The following is a 24,597-nucleotide window of genomic DNA, read 5'->3' as shown; positions in this document are numbered from 1 at the left end:
CCAAATTACATTGCGGTTGCCACTCGGCAGTCACTTTTATTGAGCTGCTCAGTTATCCTTTGCTAAATTCGTCTGTCATTAGATGCTGCCCCATGCCACATGCCACAACCCCCCTTCCACTCTCTCTGGGGGCATCTTTATTTATGGTGCGACATTTCAGCAGCATTGCGAGGCATGAAAACAAAATTTATTGGCGCCATCAAATTGTTTTTGGGGCTACGCCTTTATTGAGTCCTATTGCCGCCCTATTTGCCCCCACCCCCTCACCCCACACACACCCCCACCCTTGTTGCCAGCCCCTTCAGCCTGTCATCGTAACGTGGTCCATTTGCCCGGACGGTGTTTTTGGCCACTTGGCCTTTTTTATGGCCAACGCATAATTTTGTTGAGAGCACTCTTTCCCCTCTCCGTCCCTTCTCTCTCACTCTCTCTTTCTCTTTGGTCTTGCATAAAACGCATAATAAAATAAATGACTAAACAGAATTACGATAAATACCCGAAAAACGTAAAAGACGTAAAGCCTTACGTCAAATTGCACTTGACGAGAAGCACAGGATAAATTCAGTTGCAAGTTTTGTGTTTATTTTCCCATCAAATTCCAAATTGCCAGGCTTAAAATAGAAGGATGCCAAATGCGAATGGGATAAGATAAGGTATGGGGATTATTTGATGTAAGTGCTCGGAGAAGGTGAATAAAAATATAGAGCTCAAATTATACACATAGATTTACATATAAATATATTAAATATTTTAAATATAAATATTTTAAATATAGCTAAATAGCATAAGGATACTCTATTTTAGACTTATTGTTCCTGTTCCTGTTCCAAATGATTTCGATATGTTCCATTTAACCACTTTCAGTTCCGGTTTCGTTTCTTAATTTCAGTTTGAAATTGAAAATAGTTCCTTTATTCATTTGATTTCATATTTTCAGCATTCAAAATAGAATTTTAGAATTTAATTAATATTTTTTATTTATTTGTATTTTACGATTTACATATTACCTGAATAAAAACTATTTAATTTGTTAAAAGAACAACTGGAAATAAGTTATAAACAAAGAAATAAATCAGTGAAAAGTTGTTGTTTTTGAGTTAAGTTTGTTTTTAGCGTATTCATTAAGACACTCAAAACTTAATTTTATTATTATTCATATGATTTTCAATGCTGTAACTAGCCTTATTAAGACATTATTTAATTATTGTTGACAACAGTTAAAAAGTTGCAAGTGCTGCAGATTGTTTATAAAAATACTATGAATATAAGTAAATAAATTATTATTTACAATAAATAAACTAAAACTAGTCAAACTAAAGATAAAACAAATAATAAAAAATTAAATGTAGTCCAATTAAATCTTGAATAAAGCCATTTCAGATCCAAACCGTTATCTGCGATCTGCTGGCGAGTAATAAATAATAATAGAGCGTAATGATTGCCGTCTCTTTCTGGCATGCAGATCACGCCGAGAAGCTTAATTTCATTTCGTTCATTTGGCCCACAAAATCAATTAAAAGCGCAATTAATTTGTTTGACAGCTAAAGAAAACAGACGCCAGACTTTTGAGTAAAAGCTCAGCAAGAGAGCTGGTAGAGATGGGGAGGGGGAGAGGGGGAGAGCAGAGAGGAGAGAGAGAGAGAGGAGAATTAAATGGCGCATAGATAGACAAATGAAACGGACGAGCGATGAGCACATAAAGAATAAACAATAACAACAGAAAACTGAAACAGAAACGAAAGCTCAGCCGGCAGCAGCAGTCAGTCGTAATAATAAAAGTAATTTAATTTTAATGAAATTGTTAATACGAAAACAATTTCATTTTGTAAAAAGTTTCCCAGCAGCAGCAGCAGCAGCAATGGGTGTGGAAGAGAGTGACTGGATGGATGGGCGGGGGCAGGCAGCGTAAATTGCTTGTGACAATGAGTGAGTGCAAAAGGAATATAAAAACCACACACACACACACACGCACACAAGCAGAAAAACAATAAACAAAAGCATGCGAAAAAGAGAAAACCAAAGCCAACAACAACAGCAGCAGCAGCAGCAGCGACGGCAGCAGCAGCAGCAAAAAAAGGAACGAAAACAAAAGCATAGCACAGCGAAAATGCCGTCGGATAGCAGCAAATAGCAGCAACAACATGAACAACAACAACAACAGCTGCACAGCCAAACGGAAGAAGAAGAAGGAGCAAATACGAAAAATGAAATGCTGATGCGAAGATTTAATAAATGAAATTGGTGTGTGATTAAAAACACAAAAACCAAACGAAATCCATCTAATCAACTTTTGCTGCCGCCATCGTCGTACTCTGCCACACGCCCCCAAAGTCCCACCCTCCCCTCACCTAACAGCTCAGTCGTCCTGCTGCCAAACCACAAGAGCGACGGCGACAGCAGCTGCAGCAGAGACAGCAGCAGCAGCAGAGAGAGCAGCAGCAGCAGCGGCGCAGTTAGTGGGTGGGGAACGCCTCTTAGCAGGTGGTTGAGAATATGGGGAAATATTGTGAAATGCAGGGAATACTTGCTTATCAAGATCTTGTCAAATTAACCAGAAATGATAAGGAAAATAAATAAATATTATTTAAAACCACTTGGATTGAGAGAAATTTCTTTCTCAATTCACAAATAATGCCTTGTTTTCTATGCAATTAATTTAAAATAACTTATTGTAATTGGTTATATTTTTTTTATACAAATTATTTCTTTGAATACCAATTTAGTGATGATATTTTAGCGTTCATTTTCAATACTTTATGGTTGCTCCAAGATATAAAAAATTGAAATATTTTATTGAAAACACAACTTTTTGTATTTGGGGACTTGTAATAAATAATATCCCGTTTGCGCTGCCTTTTCCCACTTTTAAATTTCCTTTCTTGACTCCGCCCCGAACTATGTGCATAAAATGGCTGTGTTGCTGCATCTCGTTTGCGCGTTAGCACAACGCCAATGCACCTCAAGTTTTGCGCTAGGGAGCAAAAGAGAGGCAATCAGCGAGAAAGCTAGAAATTGCATAGCTAACCAGCTGCTGTCAGTGAGCAATAAATTTCCCGCATTGGTACTTATCTTATATAGTCCAGTTCCAAACCAACACGCTGTGCTTTTTGCTTGGTTTGTGCGCTTGCTAAAAATGATATTTCCTGCTGTGCTTAAAAGCTCGTTCCGCTCTCGTGTCTGATAACTGTTAAATGAATCTCTAATTTTAGATAACATTTAAATATGAATTTAAACAAACGCGACAATTTAATCCTTATCAAATTGCAAATCTCTTCAGTTTGCATGCAACTAATGAAGAAATAACTCATATCCTGTACTGAATTGACTAAATTGGTTATAGTTTTTCTTTTTTTAATAATTTGGATTGTCTATAATTAAAATCGTTATATTTAGATATATTGTCTGTATATCAGATTCTCAATGTGTACTTGACCCAATAGTGGGAAATTTTCGTTAAAATTAATTGCTTTAGTGCCCATTAAATGCTGTAATTACTTCGTTCCACTTGATTCCACTTGATTTCAATCACAAAACTCCCGCCCCATTCTCAATGCATTCCAAACTGCTCTCAAAGATCAACACACACAAAACAACTACCTGTCTCTCTCAATCAGCCTCGCTCCCTGCAACTCTCATTGATTGTTGTTAAACGCAACGCAGAGAGAGCGAAGTGAGAGCGAGAGCATTTTTTACTCGTTCTTATGGCTGGTGCTCAAGCAACTGTTGGCGCTGTGCTTGGCGCTCAGTTTGTGTCTCGCTTCCGCAGCGTTCGTTTCGCAGTCGCCTGTTCGTTTTTTTCATATTGCTGCTTTCGTTGTTGTTTTCAGTCTCGAACGATCTAAATTCTCAATTCCCTTAGTCAACGTTCTATTTTCCATATGTGCAACTATTTAGCATAAAACGTAAATGTTTAATACGATAACCATAATATAAATGCCCAAATTCAGTGTGATTAAATGCAACTAAAACTATCAATTGAGTAAAATACAAAAAAAAAAATAAATAACAAAAAAAATAATCATTGGCAGCTGAAAAATGCACTTGTCAACCTCGCGTTGCATGCGAAGAAGAGCGATAGAGAGAGAGAGAGAGAGGGAGATGGAGCGGGAGAAAGAGTGTGAAGGAGAGCGCACGCTCGTTTGACATTTTAGTTAGTCGCTTGCAGCAAGCAACAACAACAACCACAAACACAATGCACGTTTTTTTTAATTTATAGCGGAAAATTAGTAAATGAGACGTTTTGTTAGCTTTATTGTTGCGTGTAAAAAATGTCTTTCAATTTGTTTGCCTCTCCCTCCCTCTCTCTCTCTCTTTCTCTCTCGCTTGTCAGTGACACATTTAATGCGTTGATTTGTTGTACGTCATTTTTTGCGAATGAAAATCAAAAGCTTTGTTTTTAAAGCAGCTTACAAACTGTATTTCTCTCTCCCTATCTCGCTCTCTCTGCATATCTCCCCTGCCCGCTCGCTCGTATTAGAGCAGCAGCCCACGCAGCTGCTAGCTGTAAAAATTTTGCGTCGCATTTTCTTTGCAAATCATTTTCCATTTTCCATTTGTGCTTCACAGCTGCTTCTCTCATTCTTCTTCTTCTTGTTCTTGTTGGGCTTTTGTAGTTTTCTGTGTTGTTTGGCCCAACACACATTTTTTTCCGTTTCGTGTCGTTTCTCGTCTCGTTTTGTGTTGTTGTTGTTGTTGGCGCTGCTCGCGCGTTTCTATTTTTAGCAATAAATTTTTTTGTATTTATTTTTTGTTGTTGTTGCCTTTGCCTGTCAAGTTAACTACGCTACGCTGGCAGCCGCAGCAGACAGACCAACTATGCGAGAGAGAGAGATAGAGAGAGAGCGTAAGCATGGCGCTCAGGTGATAACAAAAAGCAGAGAGCGAGAGAGCGCGCAAGGCTATACAACTTGTTGCTCTCTTCTTATTGTTGTTGTTTTCTTTCTTTGCCTACGTCAATTTGCTAAGCTTAAATTCAACTTACGCACAAAGCATAAGAAGTAATCCAAAACAACAACAACAACAATAACAGTGACAAAAATTTAAAAAGTGCAGCGACGCTGACGTTCACGTCGTCGCCTGCATGTGTGTGCCTTAATTTTGTGCTTCCTGTGGAGAACAGACAACAAGCAGTGGCAATAAAATATATACATACATATATATACATAAAAATAAAAGCAACAAGTGGAAATAATAACAACAGCTTTCTTTAAAAGCCGGCTGCGCAGCGTCATCAAGAAGAAGCAGCAGCAGCAGCAGCAGAAGAGCTTGCGCGTGAGAGAGGAAAAAAAGAGAGGCGCGTGAGTGAGAGTGTACTCCAACAACAACAACAATCAACAATTACTCTCTCTTTGGAATTTTCAACAAGTTGTCAAAATGTGAGTATTAATATGCAATTATTGTTTACAGTTGTAATGTGTGTGTGTGCGTGTTTGTGTGTGTGTGTGATGTGGACAATACGCCTACGATTCGCGATTTCACAATCGAGTGGAAAGTCAACGAAGGCAAGGCTATCGCCATTTTGAGCGCCCTTAAGCCATAAACTCATATCTGTGTATGTGTGTGTGTTGGTGTGTGTGTGTGTGCCCTTGTGCCTGCATTGAATAATTAATGAAGAAGCTCAGCGGGTCTGAAGCCCTTCTTGCTCTGCTTCTTCCTCTTACTGCTGCTCTTGTTGTTGTTGTTGGAGTAGTTGTTGTTCTTGCTGTTGTTGCATTGCTTGCATATTCATTCCTTCGCACTCCAACACAAAGCGAGCGCCTGTAGTTGTTGTTTTTGTTGTCTGCCATCTATTTTTAGACCTTTGTCATAAAGTTTAGCAAACAAACGACGGGCGCAAAAAATAAAATACTTAACGAAAACAAAAGCAAAACCAATACAAAATAGCTGACAATTTGGTTTGAGCATTTTGCGACGCTCCGTCGACGTCGACGTCGTTTTACAACTGCGCAGCTCTTTAAACAACAAACAAAAAGCAAATACAACTGTAACTGTATCTGTAACTGTAAGTTATCTTCTGATTACAGCCACTTGTGGAAATTACCAATTGAATAACGGTTAATGTTACAAACAACATCAAATAAAAAGCAAATGATATTGTTAGCAGCTGAGCCAATAAAAAACAAGACTGCGATCAGTTTTTATTGCAGTTATTTGGTTTATCTTGCATTGATTGGCTGCTTTTTGATAACATTATGTTTCATCTTAATAGGATTTTTTTAAATAATAAATCGAATTTTAGATCCACTTCGTGGTAATTTCTTCTGATATGTGAAAAATACCATTTCTTATCAATAAGCGAAAGAAAAATACTTTCAATTACCATTTACATTCGATGAATACTCAAAAAAAAAAAAACAACAACAAAAATTGCATAAGCCTCAACAAAAAACAATCGTTTTCATAAAATAATTTATTCTGTTAATTATGTAATCAGCTCAGCTTGTGGCCTGACTTGAATTTGAATTAGCAATCTAATCGGCTCTAAATATAGCACATATATGCACTATATACCCTTCCAAATATCTGCATGTCTAAATATGTACATTTGAATATATAAATATATATATGTATATATATTCGTATATTAGATAAGCATGGGCAGAAGGGTATACGAAAAGAAACTTTCATGGCGAGCAGGCGAATCTTATCAAAATAAACAATCGCATGATTTTTGTACAACTGAAAAGTTTGTGAACAATTTTGCGCGATATCAATATATGTATATTTATTTGCTTTTCCCTCACTCATTCATTTGCATAAGAAAAACGTCAGCGGAAATTGTGAGCGAAAGCCAAAAACCAAATTTAAACAAACTCAAAGATAAGGTGAACAATATAAGAATTCTAATAATATATATTTTTTAAATATATTATTTAATTGAACGTACTCGAACTAACTTATTTAGCTCTTATCGACTCGGAAATAATATCCCAAGGTATAATAATAAATTAATTAACTAATAATTAATTTGAGTCGAACAATGTTTAATAACTGTATATATATATGTAATATATTTTCTTATCTCCTCGGATGTAATATCCAAAGGTATAATTATTAATTTAGTAGCCTCTAAACTTATCAAATTTAAAATATATTTAAACATTTTTGAATTCATATTTTTCGTTCTTACTTGAAGTTCACTAATCCACTCAAATATAATATCCATAATAATTGATTTTCTAAACTTTTAATATTTTCTACAAAACTGTTCTGAAACAAATTACAAAATCGAAACAGAAATGTTAAAAAATATATCAAAACAGTTTTTTGTTGTTGCTAAGCAAAATAGAAAAGCGGCCGCATTTTTTACGGTTAGTTTGGATTCCTCAATTTTAATTTGGGTCTTCTAGCGAGGCAGCCGCGCCCCTCTCTGTTAACCCATTGCAAGCACATTTTTCCCGTGTCACAAGATGCCTCTCCCTCTCTCTTCCTCCCTCTGCCACTCTCTATCTCTCTCTCTCTCTCTCGCTCATTCGTTGCGCTTGTATAAGCGGCATATCAAATTCATGCCGAAATGACAAGTTTTTTTTTACAAACTAGCTGCTGGCGTCGCTGCTAGCGTTTGCTGCTTGTTTACGTTTACAACTGGCAGGTCGCCTTTTTTCCAACGAAGAGCGGCCCGGGAAGAGCGCGAGAGAGAGCGAAGGTGATGCTGTAAACAAAATGTCAAAACTTTCGTTGTGGAATGTGGCCAGATCTGCGCTGCGTGTGTGGCGAAAGAGAGCGAGCGAGAGAGCGAGAGAGAGCTGATCATTTAAGAGAGTGTGCGTAAGAGAGTGCATACGTAAAGCGCATCGCAACGTGCTCGTTGCAACTCTTGCAACGTTATGTGAAACAGCTGTTGGTTTTGTCTGGTATTAATTTGTATTTGTTAATGAGCCACATTGAGCATGGCCCCGTACAAATATAACTCTCTTAAGTTGTTAAATTTTATTTTGTCATTTGCTTGTTTTTTTCTTTTTGTTTACGTTTACAAAAATGTTTTGCTTACGCTTGATAAATTGCATATCGATGAGCGCTTTGCGCAGAAGCTTTTGCGGAATAAGCTCAGCCGCTGCTCAAAGCTTGCCGCTTACTTTTGAAAGCTCTCTGCTGCTATTCAGCTATGCTAACGGAAATGTGAAGAGAAAAAGCTCTGCATTTAAATGAATCGAGTTGAGAAATATGTTTTTTTGATAGCATCGAATTGGAATATATATTTACTATTTATTTACACTCCTTGATATGATTATTTGGTTATTTATCTGTCTGGTATTATTAAAAGTATTATCTATTTTTACGACTGCATCGTTTTATTTGTTGTTGTTATCGTTGCCGCCTAAATAACCTTTCGATTACGCCAATTAAATAAACTATTTACATACAGACCTATAATTACATAAGCTAGCTCGCTTACATACAAACTCACGTCAGCTTATCAATGCCGCCAATGCCAACAAATTAACGACAAACAACAACAAACAACAGACAACATCAACATATGTGGAAATCGTGTCTTTCCCAGCAGCGATCATCTGCCCAACCCCTAAAACCCAACCTAACCTCAAATAAACACGTCGCGTGTCCCGTCAATTGTACGACGTAAAACTCGCAAGCTTTGACAATGTAAATGGAGACTTAAATGAATAATACTTTTTAATATGCTTAAATACACACGAATTGAAATACTGTTTGTTGATAAGGTCTCAATATGAGGGTCGATCAGCTGTTAAAACAAATTCAAGAAAAAAACATATTGAATTTTCTACTTATTATATTGTAATATTTATAAATTTCCTATTTATATATCCCTCATTTATCAATTGAGTACTTCTTGAGGAACCCGCGCTGTCATTACTGTCCCGTTGGCCAGTTGCACGAGTTTTGAGCGAGTCATTTTGTTTACATGCGCAGTAATATTGTTTATAATAAATAAATCACTTTTCCTAAATGACATGCACTGAAAACAAGCCTCTGCAATTACACAACTAAAGAATCGACAATCGCAGACAATTGGCTCTGACGAAATTCGCATAACATATATATCTATATGAATTGCATATATGTATATATCACAGCAATTGGTATGATTTATGGGATTTGAATTGCATTCGGAAAACATTTGGTAGCCAGTTTGAGGAGTGGTTTATGGTCAGTTGACAGCACTTAAGACTTCATTTGAGTCAAACGATATGCAACTGAATATGTCCAAAGTAATTGAAAATAGACTAATGCGATATTAATCAATAAGTTATGCGATTAACTTGGCATTGATAACGCTGCGTATTCGTAATCTATGAGGGATTTAGAAATTTTTTTTTTGCCAGTATAGTTGATTTATATACATGTTAAGACTATTCAGGCTTAAGGCGAACAATCATAGTATTCTTATAGTTATTAGTTTGGTTTATTACGTATACGTAGACAAGCAACAAATTTAAGGGAAGTTAAACAAAACATTTTAATCTTGAATTGTTAATTCTACTTAATTTATCTTTGTCATTGTCGGGTTTTTTCTTGTTTTTTTATCTGCTTAGACTATTCTTTATTTGACGACTTCTCTCCCTGTCTTAAAGAAAGAATTAAGATATTCGCCTCACATCCTCTAAATAACGAGCATGTCAAGTGGATTGCTCTGATCCCCAAGCGACTCATAAATATGCATGCAACACCAAATCCAATCCAAGTCCAAAGCTGGTTGACCAGCTTGCAATACGTGCCTGGAAGTGGATGTGGATGTGATGTGGTGCCTGATACCCGTGCCACAAACGACTTGCAACGGTGCATGATAGACTTATGAGTTTGGTTTAAAACTAAACAAACGTCTATTGAGATCTAACAAAAATTCTAAATATATCAGTAGGATTTCATTTTATTCTTGCTATATCTTTATGGAGGAAAAGTTGAGGGAGATTGTCTAGCAATGGGAACACCTCAAATAATTCGAAAGCCCTTTTTAACGACACCACAGCCCAAAAGTATGCAATAAGAAAAACTCTGCTCGAAGGGACTTTTACAACCTGTTCAAAATAATAATAAATAAAAAATAAGTATATATATAGCCAACAATATATCTTAGTGAGTTGCAGTAGTGTCAAAGCAACATTGTTGTTTCCCGTTCGCTATAATCGAATGTGTCGTTAATTGTTTTAAGGCTTCAGGGCAGGGGTATTAAAAAGTCAGTGAATCATTTCACAAGACACGTCCATACTTGTTTTGTTGTCTTTCTTGTTGCTATTGCTGTTGTTGTTGTTGTTGTTGTAGCATGCAAGCGAGCAATTAGATCGCATGCGTGTCTATGTGTGTGTGTGTGTGTGCGTGTGTGTATTGTTGTAACAAGCATTCTATTAAAACGAATCGAACCAACGCACGAATCACAGCAAAGACGCAAAGGCGTCAACAACTCTGATCGTAATCTTCTCTCTCTTTCGCGCACTCTGTGTGTGTGCGTGTGTGTGTGTGTGCGTGTAATCAACTGGTTTTTAGCCAAATTCCGAGTTTTAATTTAAACGACATACAAACGACAACAACAACAAATAACGACGATGGCGACTGCCAACTGCCAACAACGGCTTCTGGGGGTTCACTTCGATAACAAACATCGATGTCGGCGTCGGCGTCGGCGTCAGCGTCTGCGTCGCTGCCTGAATCGCTTTTTTCAACTACTATCGATAGCCAGTCTACGGTCGTCGCTGCGCTCTCTCTCGCGCTCTCTGTGCGCTTCTGTCTCGTCAGTTCTCAAGCGTCGCTCATTCGCTGCGGTACACAAAATACGCGAGTCGCACCAAAAAAAAAAAAAACAAAACATAAAAATGAAAAAAAAATAGTAACTGACGGGATTTCTGCACAAAAATTCTTGGTGCGCATTCTTGGACCTCTTGGGAGGAGCGACGCGTTTCTCAATTAATTTTTATAACGGTTAAAAAACGCACGCACAAATTAATTAACAAGTTTTTTTTTCGTTGTTGTCGTTGTCGTCGTCGTCGCTTGTTATTATTCATTAAGTGTGCAAATTGTTTTTGTCGACTCCGCCACAAAGGTAATGCCCATTTGCAGTTGCAGTCTCTCAAAGTCTTCGGGTCCCCGACGTGCAATTTCTTGACCACATCCAATGTCCAAATTGGTGTTGTAATTAATGCACACACACACACACACACACACACAGAGAGATAAAGAGAAACTACCGTCGCGTTGTGCAGCACAGAAGCCGCCAAAACTGTCAACAGCAAATCACAAAACTGTCCCATAATCAGAGCCACGTTAAGAGGCGCGTGTTGTGTGGCCTAAGCCCGATAGCCAGTTCTCTGTTTGTCGTTCTGAATCTCGTTTAATCTCCGTTTCCTGCCCCCGTTTAAATGTTTAACTGGAAAGTGCTCTACACTTGCATGTTTGATGGCATTTTTTGATGGGCTGTTTAATGCCTAATGCTTATGACGGAAATGCCAACGCTCGTGAGTGTGTATATATATATATGTGTGTGTGTGAAATAAAATCAAAATAATGGAAAGTTGTAATTGCTCTATTTGGTTGAGAGCGGCAAACGATTCTAAAGTGACTCATTTTGTAAATTGCCTTAAAGTATTTGTTTGATTATGACAGTTTATCTATGCCTTTTGGAAAAGTTTTCGTATGTTTGTTTGCTTGTTATCACATTGGAAACCTACTCAGTTTTTTAAGTCTTTCGCTTTCGTGGGATTTATAGCCGTACAGCCTCTGACGTAGTTATCGTAATATATTTAATTTAAAATGCACAAGCATTTTACCCAACAAAAAAAAATGGAGGAGAAAACACTCTTTGCAAATCTTTTAACTTTCTAGAAACTTCTTAAAATATATAAAATTTAAAATCCTATTATACCTTAAAACGAATTTTGTTAGAAATTTGGTACAATTAATTTGATCTTGTTAAAATTACGCAAGAGGTTGATATAATTTTACAAGCTTTTTTCGACAACTTCTTCCATTTCCAAAATATCCTTTAGAATCGATTAGCGATTGTAGTAGAAGATACAATATTCCAGATGGGACTTTCCTATGGAGTATATACATTACTTGACATAATATTGATAAGCTCTTAAAGTTTCATAAAGTTATTTTCAGAAACATAAGAGAAAATCATAAAACAAACAGGGTATGTCTGTTCAAGCCATATCCAAAAGCAACTCAAGAGAATATTCTAAATAGACAGACAGATAAAGAAAGAGAGAATATCTGTTTATATTTTAAGATAACTTATGATAACCCACTCTTCATGTTCTAGGTTTAATTCCCTTAAGCATTGAAAACCACTGCAATCAGGAAGTTTATTAAAATTCAATATTACAGTTCTTACCATTTCAACTACCTTCGTCTTTAGCAATGGACGAGACTTCCTACACTTGATTGAACTGACCTAGCCTTGGCATTCCATTGCCAGGCATAATCTTACACACACACACACACACAAACACATTTACACATTTTTTACACATAACAACCCCTTGAGCCGCCCCAAACCGAATCGAATCCAATCTAATTCCGCACTGGTTGCGCTATTTCGCTCTCTCTCTCTCTCTCGCTCTCTTTGTTTCTCTCTTTCTCTCACTCAGTGTGTGTGTTTTTTAACGTTGTAGTCCCGTTGTATTTTGTTGTGCGAAGGCTTTAATTGATCGAACGTGAGCTTCATGCCAATTGAATTCCATGGATATATATACATATATCTAAATGTATATCTATACATATATATATATATATATATATATATATATATATATATATATGCATTTATAGATATGCACTCGTAACTGTTTTGCGCCTCCATAGATAGTCGGACTGAGCGCATTTAATGCCAACAAATCGAATCGAGCCAAGTTGGTAGCCAACTAACTACTAACTAGTTGCCTCACCGCATCCATTCGTTAGTCGGACTGTCTTTAAAACGTTATCAGGCGATCAATTGCCTTCGCCGGCCACTACCAATCGAGCCGTCGATCGATCAGCGAGCGTGTCGCCTGGACTAATGAGTATTTTTTCGCCTAAGACCCAAACGATAAATAAAAAACAACAACTCTACGAACTTTATACCCACTGCGTATACTCTATCTACCGTTATCAACTATATTAGCTACTATTAACCTAAGTGTGTGCTTCATATCCATGGCATATACTCTATCTGAATACCCCATTTTTATATCGTATACTCTATCGTACCTCTCTCCCAGCTAGCTATCGATGCTAGCATTGAAGTCAGTTTGTGCTAAATTTAACATAAATCAGTGACGATATCTGAGTAATTAGTCGGGGTCATCTGTTGTTCAGCAGGTCAATCGGCAACTCTGTCAATAAGTCACACAATTAACAACAGCTTTCGTTTCTTTTTATACGCGTTTTTTTAGAATTTATGCGTTGCTTCTGAAAATGTACATCAAAATATGGGTTCAGGGCATAAAAACAGGTGTCCGAAGATTTAATACCCTTGATTTAAAGTCACATCCTTCTTACACAAAACTTATGTATGTTGTATGAAATAATTATCTAATTCTTTGAGTAGAGTATACTGAATATTTAATTTGATTGATTATGTCAATTATCCAAAAGCTCCCATAAAAGTTTTTACAAGAAATCAATTTACTGCTGATCATTATGATATATTAATTTTTTTGGGACTGTGGAAAAAAAATAAGTATTACGTTTCTTAGAATTAGACTGCGCTTGGAATCTTTGTAATTTATAATTTAACAACAGAAATACCCTGATTAAGAAAGAGACTTTAAAATTTCTATGCAAAGCGTGCAGAAATAAACTTTTAATTTTTTACTTCAACAACTGGAAAAGTATGCCTAAGCGTAATTAGAATTTAAACTTTCTGCTTTAACAATAGGAATACCCTGACTAAGTGCATGCCGGCAATATGCTAAAAATAACCTGAATAATAGCACGTTTTTTGATATAGAAGTCGCTTCCTCGATCAATTTACGTAATTTTCGAATATACTGTAAATAAAAGTCACCAAATTCCGGCTCATACTCGGTGGCAATTGTCTCCTCAACGGAATTGCTTGTGAGTGAGTGTGCGTGTGTGTGTGCGAGTATGTGTGTGTGTGTATGTGTGTGTGAGTGTGTGTGTGTGTATGTGTGTGTGAGTGTGTATGTGTGTGCATTGTTTTGTTTTGAGTAGCGTTTGCCTTGAGTTGAGGAAGCGCAGACAGATTGACAGCAAGTTCGACACTTGACAATTATTGAAACCTATAATTATAACATTCTCCAATCGTAGAACACATGCAACAACAAATACACACACACACACACACAGACACACACACACTGAGACACTCGCTCCCGTTATGGTCACGGCATAACTTTCAATTGATGTCTCAATTTGTGCAGCTGGCTGGCAGAGGCAAGGAGGAGCTCGCGAGTTAGCAAGGAGGAGCCTAACTTCCCCCACACACTCCCCAAACACTACTTACTTCTCCCCCCACTAAATTGGACGGCCGACAAACTGCTTAATTATGTTTAAATGATTCGAATGAGCTGCATTTTTGGCATGCTTCGCTTTCGTGTCTCGCTTTTTGTAGCTGTGTATCTGTGTGTGTTTGTGTGTGTCTGTGTGTGTTTGTGTGTGTTTGTGTGTATGCACGTTTATCTTGTCGCTAACTTGTTGACTGACAGCTCGGACAGACTGACAGGGCGATCAAATCATGCATGTTGCATGCATTGCACTTGTCTTGTGGCATTTTGTTTGCTGTCTCTTTTGATTAGCAAATGATGATGACGATGGCAATGTTGATTGCAATCAGGAAGCCGCACAAAAAAAAAAAAATAATAATAAATAAAAATATGTCAATTGTGCCTCAAACAATCCAGTTGAGTTTTTGGGGCCAATGTAAATTTAATCATTAGTTTGCCTTATAAAGAGTACGCATAAGAATCCAGTCAATAATCAGTGGAATGTCGCCCGTTGATGATCGCTACAGGAAATCCAAAAACATGCATTCAAATTAACATTCATGTTTGGCTAAATTAGTTCAATTAGCTTCAATTCAGCGAACATATTTTTTCACACACATGTATTGAGACTATTAGATATTGTAACGTTTTTATTAAGCCTGGCTTAGTTGTGCTTTTTATTTTACTCCAATACTAATCGGCTTATGCTTCATTTTAATAACCTGATTTCACTATTAGCATTGCTTACATTCAGAAATGTGTACAGTGTGTACATTGAACATTCGTAAAGAATGTTTATTGAATTTCGTGGAAAGTATGATAATGTTGCTTATCTTGAAATACAATTAAATTTATGCTAATATCAAAATAAAAATAAAATTCTTTGAAAGTGGAATCAGGCTTGTAGTCAATCAAAAACTTATTGTCGTTGTTCAGTTGTAAGTATATATATTTGCAACCATTACATTTATCGAGCCAATGTAATCTTTTGACAATCTTTGCGTAGTCGTTAATGTTTACTAAATAGTTCCTTGTTGAAATTCGTTTATTTCCTCAGTTAATCACTCAACAACAGACTGATCAATCCATGATTCATTACGAATCGTTAAAATCTAAAGTGCTGAGTCATTAGCAAACTTATTTCCATATATATAAATATATATATATATATATGTAAGCTTATTTAGATTGGATTTAATTGGCTAGCAATGCAAAATAGACGAATTAAAAATCAGTTGAACACTCGATCGTTGTGTGGAATACGCATATATATATATATATACAATATCAATAAATTCCACACTTTTCCCATACATTTGCATATCCACTCCCTGGCAACCCCTTGACATATCATGATTAATTTGTTTACATCGCCAAAAACTACCCAATATGGTTGCAACATATGTTGTGTGCTTTCCAGCTGCCGGTCAATCATGCTTCCATATTTGTCATGGGGGTCTTATCAGTGTGGCATGAATGAACTCACGATCGATTGATGTTAATACCCTCGATTGGGTAGCGTTGACATTCCAAGGCGCCTTCCACATTTTATTGACGGAACAATGGACAATAAGTGAGGGGGGATGACGACTGTATTTATAAATGTTTTCATAATACTTATTTAAGTTAAGAACCTGTTTCCATTGGCATTGCCACACTCGCTCACGGAATGAAGAAGCTGAGGGGGCGAATGCGGGGCGAGAGCATCATTTAAATGACAATAACAGTATAAAATCATTTAAAATATTACGTATATGCCACACAGCCAGTTTGTGTTTATTATTTATGTGCTCGAGATGAAAACAAATTGCACGCGTAATTGCGCTTAAGTGGCCCGAAAGCGCCGCAGATTGGCCATCTAGATATATATATCTCTCTCTCTCTATATATATATAGATATATTTATTGAAAAGCAATGGAGCACTGATGGAACGCAACGTTTCCCATATTTTGTTTGAGTGGCCTGTCAATTGTTCTATAAATAAGGCGTCAATTCCTACGCTTTTGAGTCAATTGCTTTCATTTCTCACTGTTTTGCAACACTTTTCCTTTTATACAACATGTGTTTATTTTTATACCCTGAACACATGGAAATTTGATAAGCAGGGTATAAAGGAGATGTGCTAATCTAAGTGACAGGCAGAGGGAAGCATCTCCAAGCACATAAAGTATAGATATTCATATTATCGAATATAGATGCAAATGAATTCCCGATAACAATAAAAAAAATCACAATTCTAAAGATGTAGCTTTTTATTAGCAATAAATTAATTAACAATACATTTTTCATCAAGATAGAATAAGAAACACCCATTTTTTTTTCGCCAAAACATATTTTCAGGTTAAAGCAACAGACAGTTGACTTCAGGGTATCTGCTAGTCGAGGTTTCTCATTATTCAACTTGTTTTTCTTTTTCGGCCTCTTGGCAGATATTTTCGTATTGTTCTTTAGTTTTATTTTAGCTTTTTTTTGCGCCCAATTACGCGCTTTAATTGCCCGTCTACCTACGACAGAGTAGGGGGCGTCCCCTATGCCCAATGCCACACATTTGCCATTGTGTTCAAGTGTTTGTATTTTTATTATTATTTACTCGTTTTTCACACTTTTCGCATTGTTTGTCGGGCTTGGCATACAAATCGAGCATTAATCCGCTGTGCGATCATAAAAATGCTAATTTAGATTTAATTCGATCGTTTTGCATAGCTGTTTAGTTTCAATGACCGATCGCTATTTGGCATACAGCTGATAATAGATAATGGCTGGATAAATATGTCAATTGGTTAGAAATGACAAATGATCGTTGTGTGTGCAAAACTACCTAATTTTTCGAGTTTTTCAGTAACTTATATCCCATAACAAATAAATCACAAATTGTGTTCCAATTAATAAATCAGTCAAAAGCTTTTTAGGTTTCCCAAAATTATATATATAGTCATAAAGTCTAAAGAATATTACTAAAGTGAAGACTCATAGACTTTAAGTCAACCCTGCACATAAAGCCTAAAACAAATATTTGAAACGATATACTGATTAATAAATCAAGCAAAACTACGATATATTTGAAAATTTTTTAGAGCGTTTCTTAAAGCATAAGTTATATTATTTAAAGTCTAATTAATATTACTAAGCACAGCACTTTTAGATTATAAATTTATACAAATATAAAACACTAATCCTAAAACAAATATATCAGAAATTATATTTCAATTAAAAAATCAATCAAGTCCAAAGGATAATACTAAGCTTATCACTTGCACGTAAAGATCCAGATTCAACAAGTTTGTTTATTTTTAAATAAAATAATAGTTGGTACATAAACAACACGTTTTCCGAGTGGCTGACAAGACCAAAATTAAATATTATTTTTTGCAAGCAGCTGTTCTTTTATATTTCGAAGTGATCTTCAACTAGCTAAGTGGCAACTTTCAATGTTTTAACACCTACGCAAACGACTTTGAAGTAAAGTGGACACACTGAACAAAAGAGGTTGTATATTAAATAATTGCGGAGTGAACAATAATCGTGAGTCAGAGAGAATATTGTTATTTATTGAATATTTTGCTCAGTGCATTATCAACGATGAGACTTCAAGTGAACTTCAAACTCCTCAGCGTGTTCTGCACTTGAATACATGTGGATCAAAGCAACTATGCATGCCAGCTGTTGATGCTTCTTCGTCGTCTTCTTCTTCTTGCCACTGTTCGTGGCAAGCTGATTATACGACTGAAACTGATAGTTGATACTGCGTTCCCCCTGGTTGTGTTATTATTGTTTTTGTTATTGTTTGTTAGCATCTTCGCATCGTTTCTCAGTTTGCCAGCCCACACGGGGAATTTTTCTCAAAAAAAAAAAAAATTAAAAAAAACCTGATTGCTAATCGATGATAGTTCACCTTTGCCGTGTTTATTTTTTCTGGCGTATTTTTAGACTTTTCATTTCATTCGAGCTGAACTGAACTGAATTGAATTATTGTCTAAGCGTAGCCAAAATCAACAGCAAAACAAACAGGCCGACACAGAAATATGTCAAGAGTTGTCTGTGCCAGTTTCTCCGCTGCGTTCTTGGCATTTTGGACTCTTTATACGCATTAATGTCTAATAACAAATACAACATACACAAAACGAGAATCGACGTATCAAAATAAAAAATCCAAAAATAAATAAAATCAAATTCAGAACATAAAAAAACAAAACTCGCACTCTTATCGTGAAAGACATGAGGCGTGGCAGTCATTTAGCGGCAATAGAGACATTCGAATAGCGGCCAACTCATGTAATTTTTGGATATCTTTTTGAATACCCTTTAGCTAGATAGACTCAGTGGGTGGTTTGCTGGGTGGTTTTGTGTACCTAACAAAATAATATTATTGGGATACGTTCTTAAGTGCTATTTTTGACCACGAACCTCGAATGAAAAACATGTTTCCAAATTTAAATATAAAATTAATCTAAAGGCCAAGCCCTGCTTTTGAAAATCGCTTCAGATTTTCAGTTATGGCAGTCTGAAAATGACGACCCCTTCTGCGTGTGTAGCGAATCGTGTTTTCAAATGAGCAGAGTATCTTTTAGTCCAGCACTCGTTTTTTAAGGTTTCCTGTTTGTCACTTACAGAAAAAAAAAAAAAATTATAAAATAAATAAAAACTGCGTATAAAGATAATATTTTTGTTTCTTGGAAACTGTAAACAGCTGCTGCTAATTTGTGTGGGTGGACATATTTAGCATGTTTAAAGCACAGCGATTGTTTTGAATTTGGGTTGGGTTCAGGTTGGTGATATTGACTTGGCCAGGGGTGTGGCGGGTAGGAGAGCAAAACTGTGTTTTGTGTCAACAGGCAACAGGCAATTGAGTGAACAATAATTCAAAAGCCTGTCCAGATTGAAGGCAATTCAATTAACAAGTTGCTTTTTTTTTGTTGTATTTGCTTATCTCCAATGCCGTAAATCAGCTGCGATGACTGTTGATTAGCTGCCGATAAGATTTATGCACTTATAACTAATAATCCCGTGCCTTTTCTCTCTCTCTCTCTCTCTTAATTGCAGGTGTGCGTTTAACCCACTGAGCGAATTCCACGTGGCGGCGGTTCTTAAAGAAAGCCGCCTGGATGCGTTTTTGCTTTGATCGGCTGTGTTTCGCAACCAAGCGGCCAGCCAATAACAATAGCAACAGCCACCAACACAACCAACCACACAGCGGCACCAATGAGCCGTGCAGCAGCAACAGTGACACCACCGCAATCACCGCACCACCACCAGCACCACCCGTCAATGTCTATGCCGAATACCAGAAGCTGCAGCCAGCGATAATCAGCAGAGACGACACCGAGGCCAAGCCGCCGGACATCTCAGAGAACAGTCGCGAACAGCCGCCAACAGCACAAACACAAACACAAACACAAGCACCACCCAGCACCACCACCACCACCACCACCAGCATCAGCACCAACACCACCACAACCTCAACGAGCAGTGTAAACATCGCAAAGCATCGCTATCGGCGCCATAGCAGCGCCGAAGATCAGCCGAAGATTCTGATTCCGATTCCGAGAGCGAATTCGAATACGAATTTGCGCAAAGCGGTCAGCATGCAGCAGGAGCCGAATGCCAACTATCAGTTTCAGCCCGACCTGGGTCTGGTGAACATCGTCAACAACAATAACAACAATAATAATAATATTAATAATAATAGCTTTGCTCAGAGCAGTGGCGGCATCGTACAGCTGCCCGTTGGCTATCTCGGTTTGGAGCAGACAGCGGCGGGTCTGCGCCTGATACCCGCCCCCGCGCCACCCTGCCATACGGATTTGCTGACGCATACGCTGATCTACGGCACACTGCCATCGGGTACACCACAGCACACAGATCAACGCAGTCTGCTGCATCAGCAGGAGCTGGTGCTGCAGCAGCGCTATCAGCAATTGCAACAGTTGCAGGCACAGACACAGGGCATCTATACCGCATCCGGTAGTCCAGTGCCGGTGCACTATCAGCCGACGCCGACCAGTCAGCCGGTGGCCATACCTGGCGCCTGTCACTCGCCCACCACTCAGCAACAGCAACTACAGCAGCAACAGCTACAGCAGCAGCAGCAACAGCAACAGCTACAGCAGCAGCAGCAGCAGCTGCCACCCACTTCTTTGGCGCTGGCACAACATATGCAGGGTTTGCGGATTTCTGGCTGTACGCCGGGCAGCAGCTCGGCCACACCCTCGCCGGTGGGCATGGCCGATGCAACGCTTATGCTGGGCAATGCCTATGTGGCGGCCACACAGCAGGAGGAGCGCTTCATCCAAATCATCCAGGCAAAGGAGTTAAAAATCCAGGAGATGCAGCGAGCCCTGCAGTTTAAAGACAACGAAATTGCCGAACTGCGCTCGCACCTGGACAAATTCCAGAGTGTCTTCCCCTTCAGCCGGAGCAGCGCTGCCGGTTCAACTTCACCCAACGCTGGCAACGGATCTGCTGCCGGAGCGGGTCCAAATTCGGCAACGGGTGCCACACGGAAGTCGGGGCAAACGTTTCAGCGGCAACGTGCTCAGGGCATCTCTGCTGAGCCGCAAAGTGAAACCATGGTGCTCCTCGAGCATGTCAGCCTGCCCAAATACGAAAAGGATGAACGGTGAGTCAAATTTCTAAAATTCAAATTAATTAATTCGGTTTATACGTGAGCAATAGTGGAAAGTTAATTTGAAACTTAAAAGTCATAAATTGTTAGCTGAGAAAATTAGTTAAATTGTTGTAAAATTCTCTTAAAACATTATGAGAAACATTTATAGGTCGACTTGGAATATTACTAGATAAACTTTACAATTTTTAATATATCAAAAATTTCTCTAGAATGCCTTGTTTTTATTGAATTCCTTACAAAACTATTCCAAAGCATCTGTTAGGTCTTTCGAATATTATTTATAATAAAAATTTAAGAAGCGCTAGCTAATTATCAATAGGCAAAATGTTTACAAATCTTGAATAATGTGGTGCTTGAATGTTACTTTAAAACCCTCCTTCTTCTTCTGATCTATATTTAATTCTTTACAAAACTAACTCTTAGCAAGAAGTACGATTTTTGGATTCGTTACCTTCGACTATTATTCAAATTAAAGGTCAAAGAAACACTTGCTAATTATCAATGGCAACATGGCTTGAATAAACTTTGAATTAAATAATGTTTATATTGCTCATTATAAAAACTAAGTCAAATCATCTGTAAGGTTTTTCCTCTCCGTTACACCGATCTCCCCCAGCAATTGTATATAGTATTTTAAGTGATATTGAAATTTGGAACAATACTGATTACAGCGAGTGAAAGATCAGCCAGCGCTTCTCCTAGCTATAGATTAGCTGTGTATTATGACTATATATATATGTATATATACATTACACACTTATATACATAGTCGGCTGTGCCGATAATGATCATCATTAGCGTCGCATTGCGGCGATCTTAATCTGAATATGAGCAGCGCCTTTCGACTGCCCCAAAATGCGTTAATTCAAATTGTGCTGACAGTCGCAGGGGTTCACAGTCCCCCAGCGCCCACAAATCAAACCAAATGGCCTTGGGCAGTGTCATATACCATATGTATATATATATATAGTACTATATATATGCAGTGTCGCACACGATTTAATTGCGTCATGTGGCAACATTTTGATTTTTTAACTATTTATTTAGACAAATTTTCAAGGGAGCAGAATTGTCCCCATTTTTGTTACAAGTTCATTAAAAGTAAATTTATTTATTCATTACAACGAATATTGTCTGCCCTTTAAAACATAATGGATTCAAATTCATTTTGAAAAACAGATTCTGAAAAAAACAATAATTATCAATAACGGTTTATTGTTTAATGTCCTCTTTTTATTATTTCGCTGGTCAAGTATTTTTCATTTTTTATATATTTAAAATCCCGTCAGAAGGAAAGAAATTTAAAGATGTTTCATTAAGGTATTTGCCTAATACGATTATCTACTATTTATATACATATGTTTATCGGCTAGCTAAATTCAATATATGGCCAAACAAACTCTCTTGTCCAGGTTTCGAGAGATATGTGCAAATACGTGGGCGAATTTTGTTTTAGTGTATTTGTTTTTATTTGTTTTTCTGATCTGCACTGATCTTTTGGGCCAATGTTTTTCACACTTGGCGGCTGTCTGGATGCTGGTCTGGTCCAGTGCTTTTCCCCTGTGTGCTTTTCCGCAAATCTGCTTGCCTTCTTTAACATTGTTTGCTTTGAAAACAGAAATATGTATTTTTTCATTTTTATTTTAGTTTTTTTTGTTCTGCGCATCGATATTTCCTGTATCATTTCAGCAGCGAGGGTCGAGAACATTTTTTTGCTGGCTACATGTGCGGCCAATTGGCTGTTAATAATTATTATATTGCTGTTATAGGGAAACTTTCGATATTGTTAAGATCTTCTAATTGTTGGTGTCAATTTAACATATTTTGTTGAAAACTTGCATTTGCCAATTCGTTGTCAAAGAGTGGCTACATTGAAGCCCTTGATTTTAATCGGATTCTTCTTCCTCTAGAAATGTTTTAGTTTTACTACTCTTTATTTTTGATCTATTTGGGTTGCTCCCCAACTTTTTTTATTTTATTATTTTCCTTTTAATTTAAAGTTAAATATGATATTTTTTTTAATAACTTAATTGATTCTTTTTAATTATATTTTTATTTGTTGACTGATATTAGTTGACATTAAATAAATGAATAAAGTAAAACTGCAAATACTCTTCCCATTAAATCAAATGTCATGTTTTGTTTATGTAATTTAAGCATCAATTTTCTACCAAAGTTTCTGACAAAACCGATTGAATCTTAAAAATAAACTCAGAAAATCTTCATTTGGCTGTCTTGCACAGGCCAAGAGCCTTTACGCTTATATTAGTTAGCCAAGTGTTTTTAGTATCTCTTAATAACGACAGTTCGAATTTAGATAATACGTTTTTTATTGATCATCTTGGTTATCTTGGTTAAGAATATGCATTTGCATACGCATATTTGTCTTTGTGTGACAAATGTGCATCTGGCATTAAATAATGCTGCAAATTTGTTAGCTAGACGCAATTTATGCGATTTGGCGTCCAATCGCAAGCTGCTGACACAATCGCAGAAAATCGCGGCAAATTGAAATCCGACTGGCAAAGCGTTGTCAACAATTCAGCCTTTTAATGGCCAAATTCAATGCGACAAAAGGGGTCGTGGGGCGGCGGTAGGCGGCGGTTGGCGGGGGCGAAGGCGGCTGGCAACTGGCAACTGGACGACCAGTTGACCAATTCGGCTGTGCACTCTATCTATGACTACAATCTGTGCCATTGGCAACGCGTATGTGCAACAGGACATTTTTTGACACTTGCATGGCATAAATCAAATGCGCCGCGGGCCTTTGCTACGTGCCACATGCACTCGACTCTCGCCTCTCAACACGACTGACCGAACATTGGCTGGACAAGCCAAGCTGCAGCAGATCGGGGCATTCCACTCCAAGTGGTCTTTGAGGCCATTTGCACGCCGTTGTTAATGCCGCATTGTGACCATCTAATAAATAATGCCAGCAAATTGTGCGAAATTGTGTCAACTCTGGTGCATGCGTGTGTGTGTGTGAGTGTGTGTGTGTGTGTGTGTGTGTGTGTGTGTCCCAGTGGGTCGTATAAGAGCTTGCTGCAAAAGCAAGCTCAAAGATGGCCAAGAGAGACGCTTAGATAAATGCAGTGATCACTTTTGCAAATCAAAATTCATAAAACCATTTTTGAAAATTTATGAATTCGAAAAATTTGATGGAAAAACCATTAGAATGAATTTTAATGATAGCAATTAAGTTGACACGAAATTGGCGGAATATTAAATGGCAAATTGTAATAAACAAAATTTTAGTAAATTAAAAGAAATGGCAAGTTGTAATAAAACGAAATTTAAGTAATAGGCAATCAAAAACATTTATAGCCAGATTTAACATTTTGTGTTTTAATTACATTTTTGATCTGGCAGATTAAAGCAAGCACTTTTCTTGACCATTTTAATGGCGCATTAAAGCGTATTCAGTAGCGCCCGATTAGGAGACTCGTTGTGCCTGGATCCCAAGTCATTAACGTCTTTATTCATCTTGTGCGTACCAATTATTAATAGTCTAAAATAAAATTTATAAATAAATGTATAAATTTTGAATAAGTGCATACACCTTTTAG

At 37.3% G+C, this 24,597-nt stretch overlaps 1 protein-coding gene across 1 annotated transcript in view; it reads left to right on the top strand.

Moving 5' to 3' along the window:
- Positions 1–5,012: 5,012 nt before the first annotated feature.
- Positions 5,013–24,597, top strand: part of LOC6566754 (cGMP-dependent protein kinase, isozyme 2 forms cD5/T2) — a 37,802-nt gene continuing 18,217 nt past the window's right edge. The window contains exons 1-2 of the mRNA XM_032739631.1: positions 5,013–5,375; positions 19,447–21,022. Of these exons, the coding sequence (XP_032595522.1) occupies positions 19,509–21,022 (1,514 nt within the window). The 5' untranslated portion in view covers positions 5,013–5,375; positions 19,447–19,508. The remainder of the gene's footprint in view (positions 5,376–19,446; positions 21,023–24,597) is intronic.

This window comes from Drosophila grimshawi, unplaced genomic scaffold, assembly GCF_018153295.1.
Source record: "Drosophila grimshawi isolate 15287-2541.00 unplaced genomic scaffold, ASM1815329v1 contig_1377, whole genome shotgun sequence".
Lineage (NCBI taxonomy): Eukaryota > Metazoa > Arthropoda > Insecta > Diptera > Drosophilidae > Drosophila > Drosophila grimshawi.
Note: the sequence above shows the minus strand (reverse complement) of the source record. Positions and strands in the feature narration are given on the sequence as shown.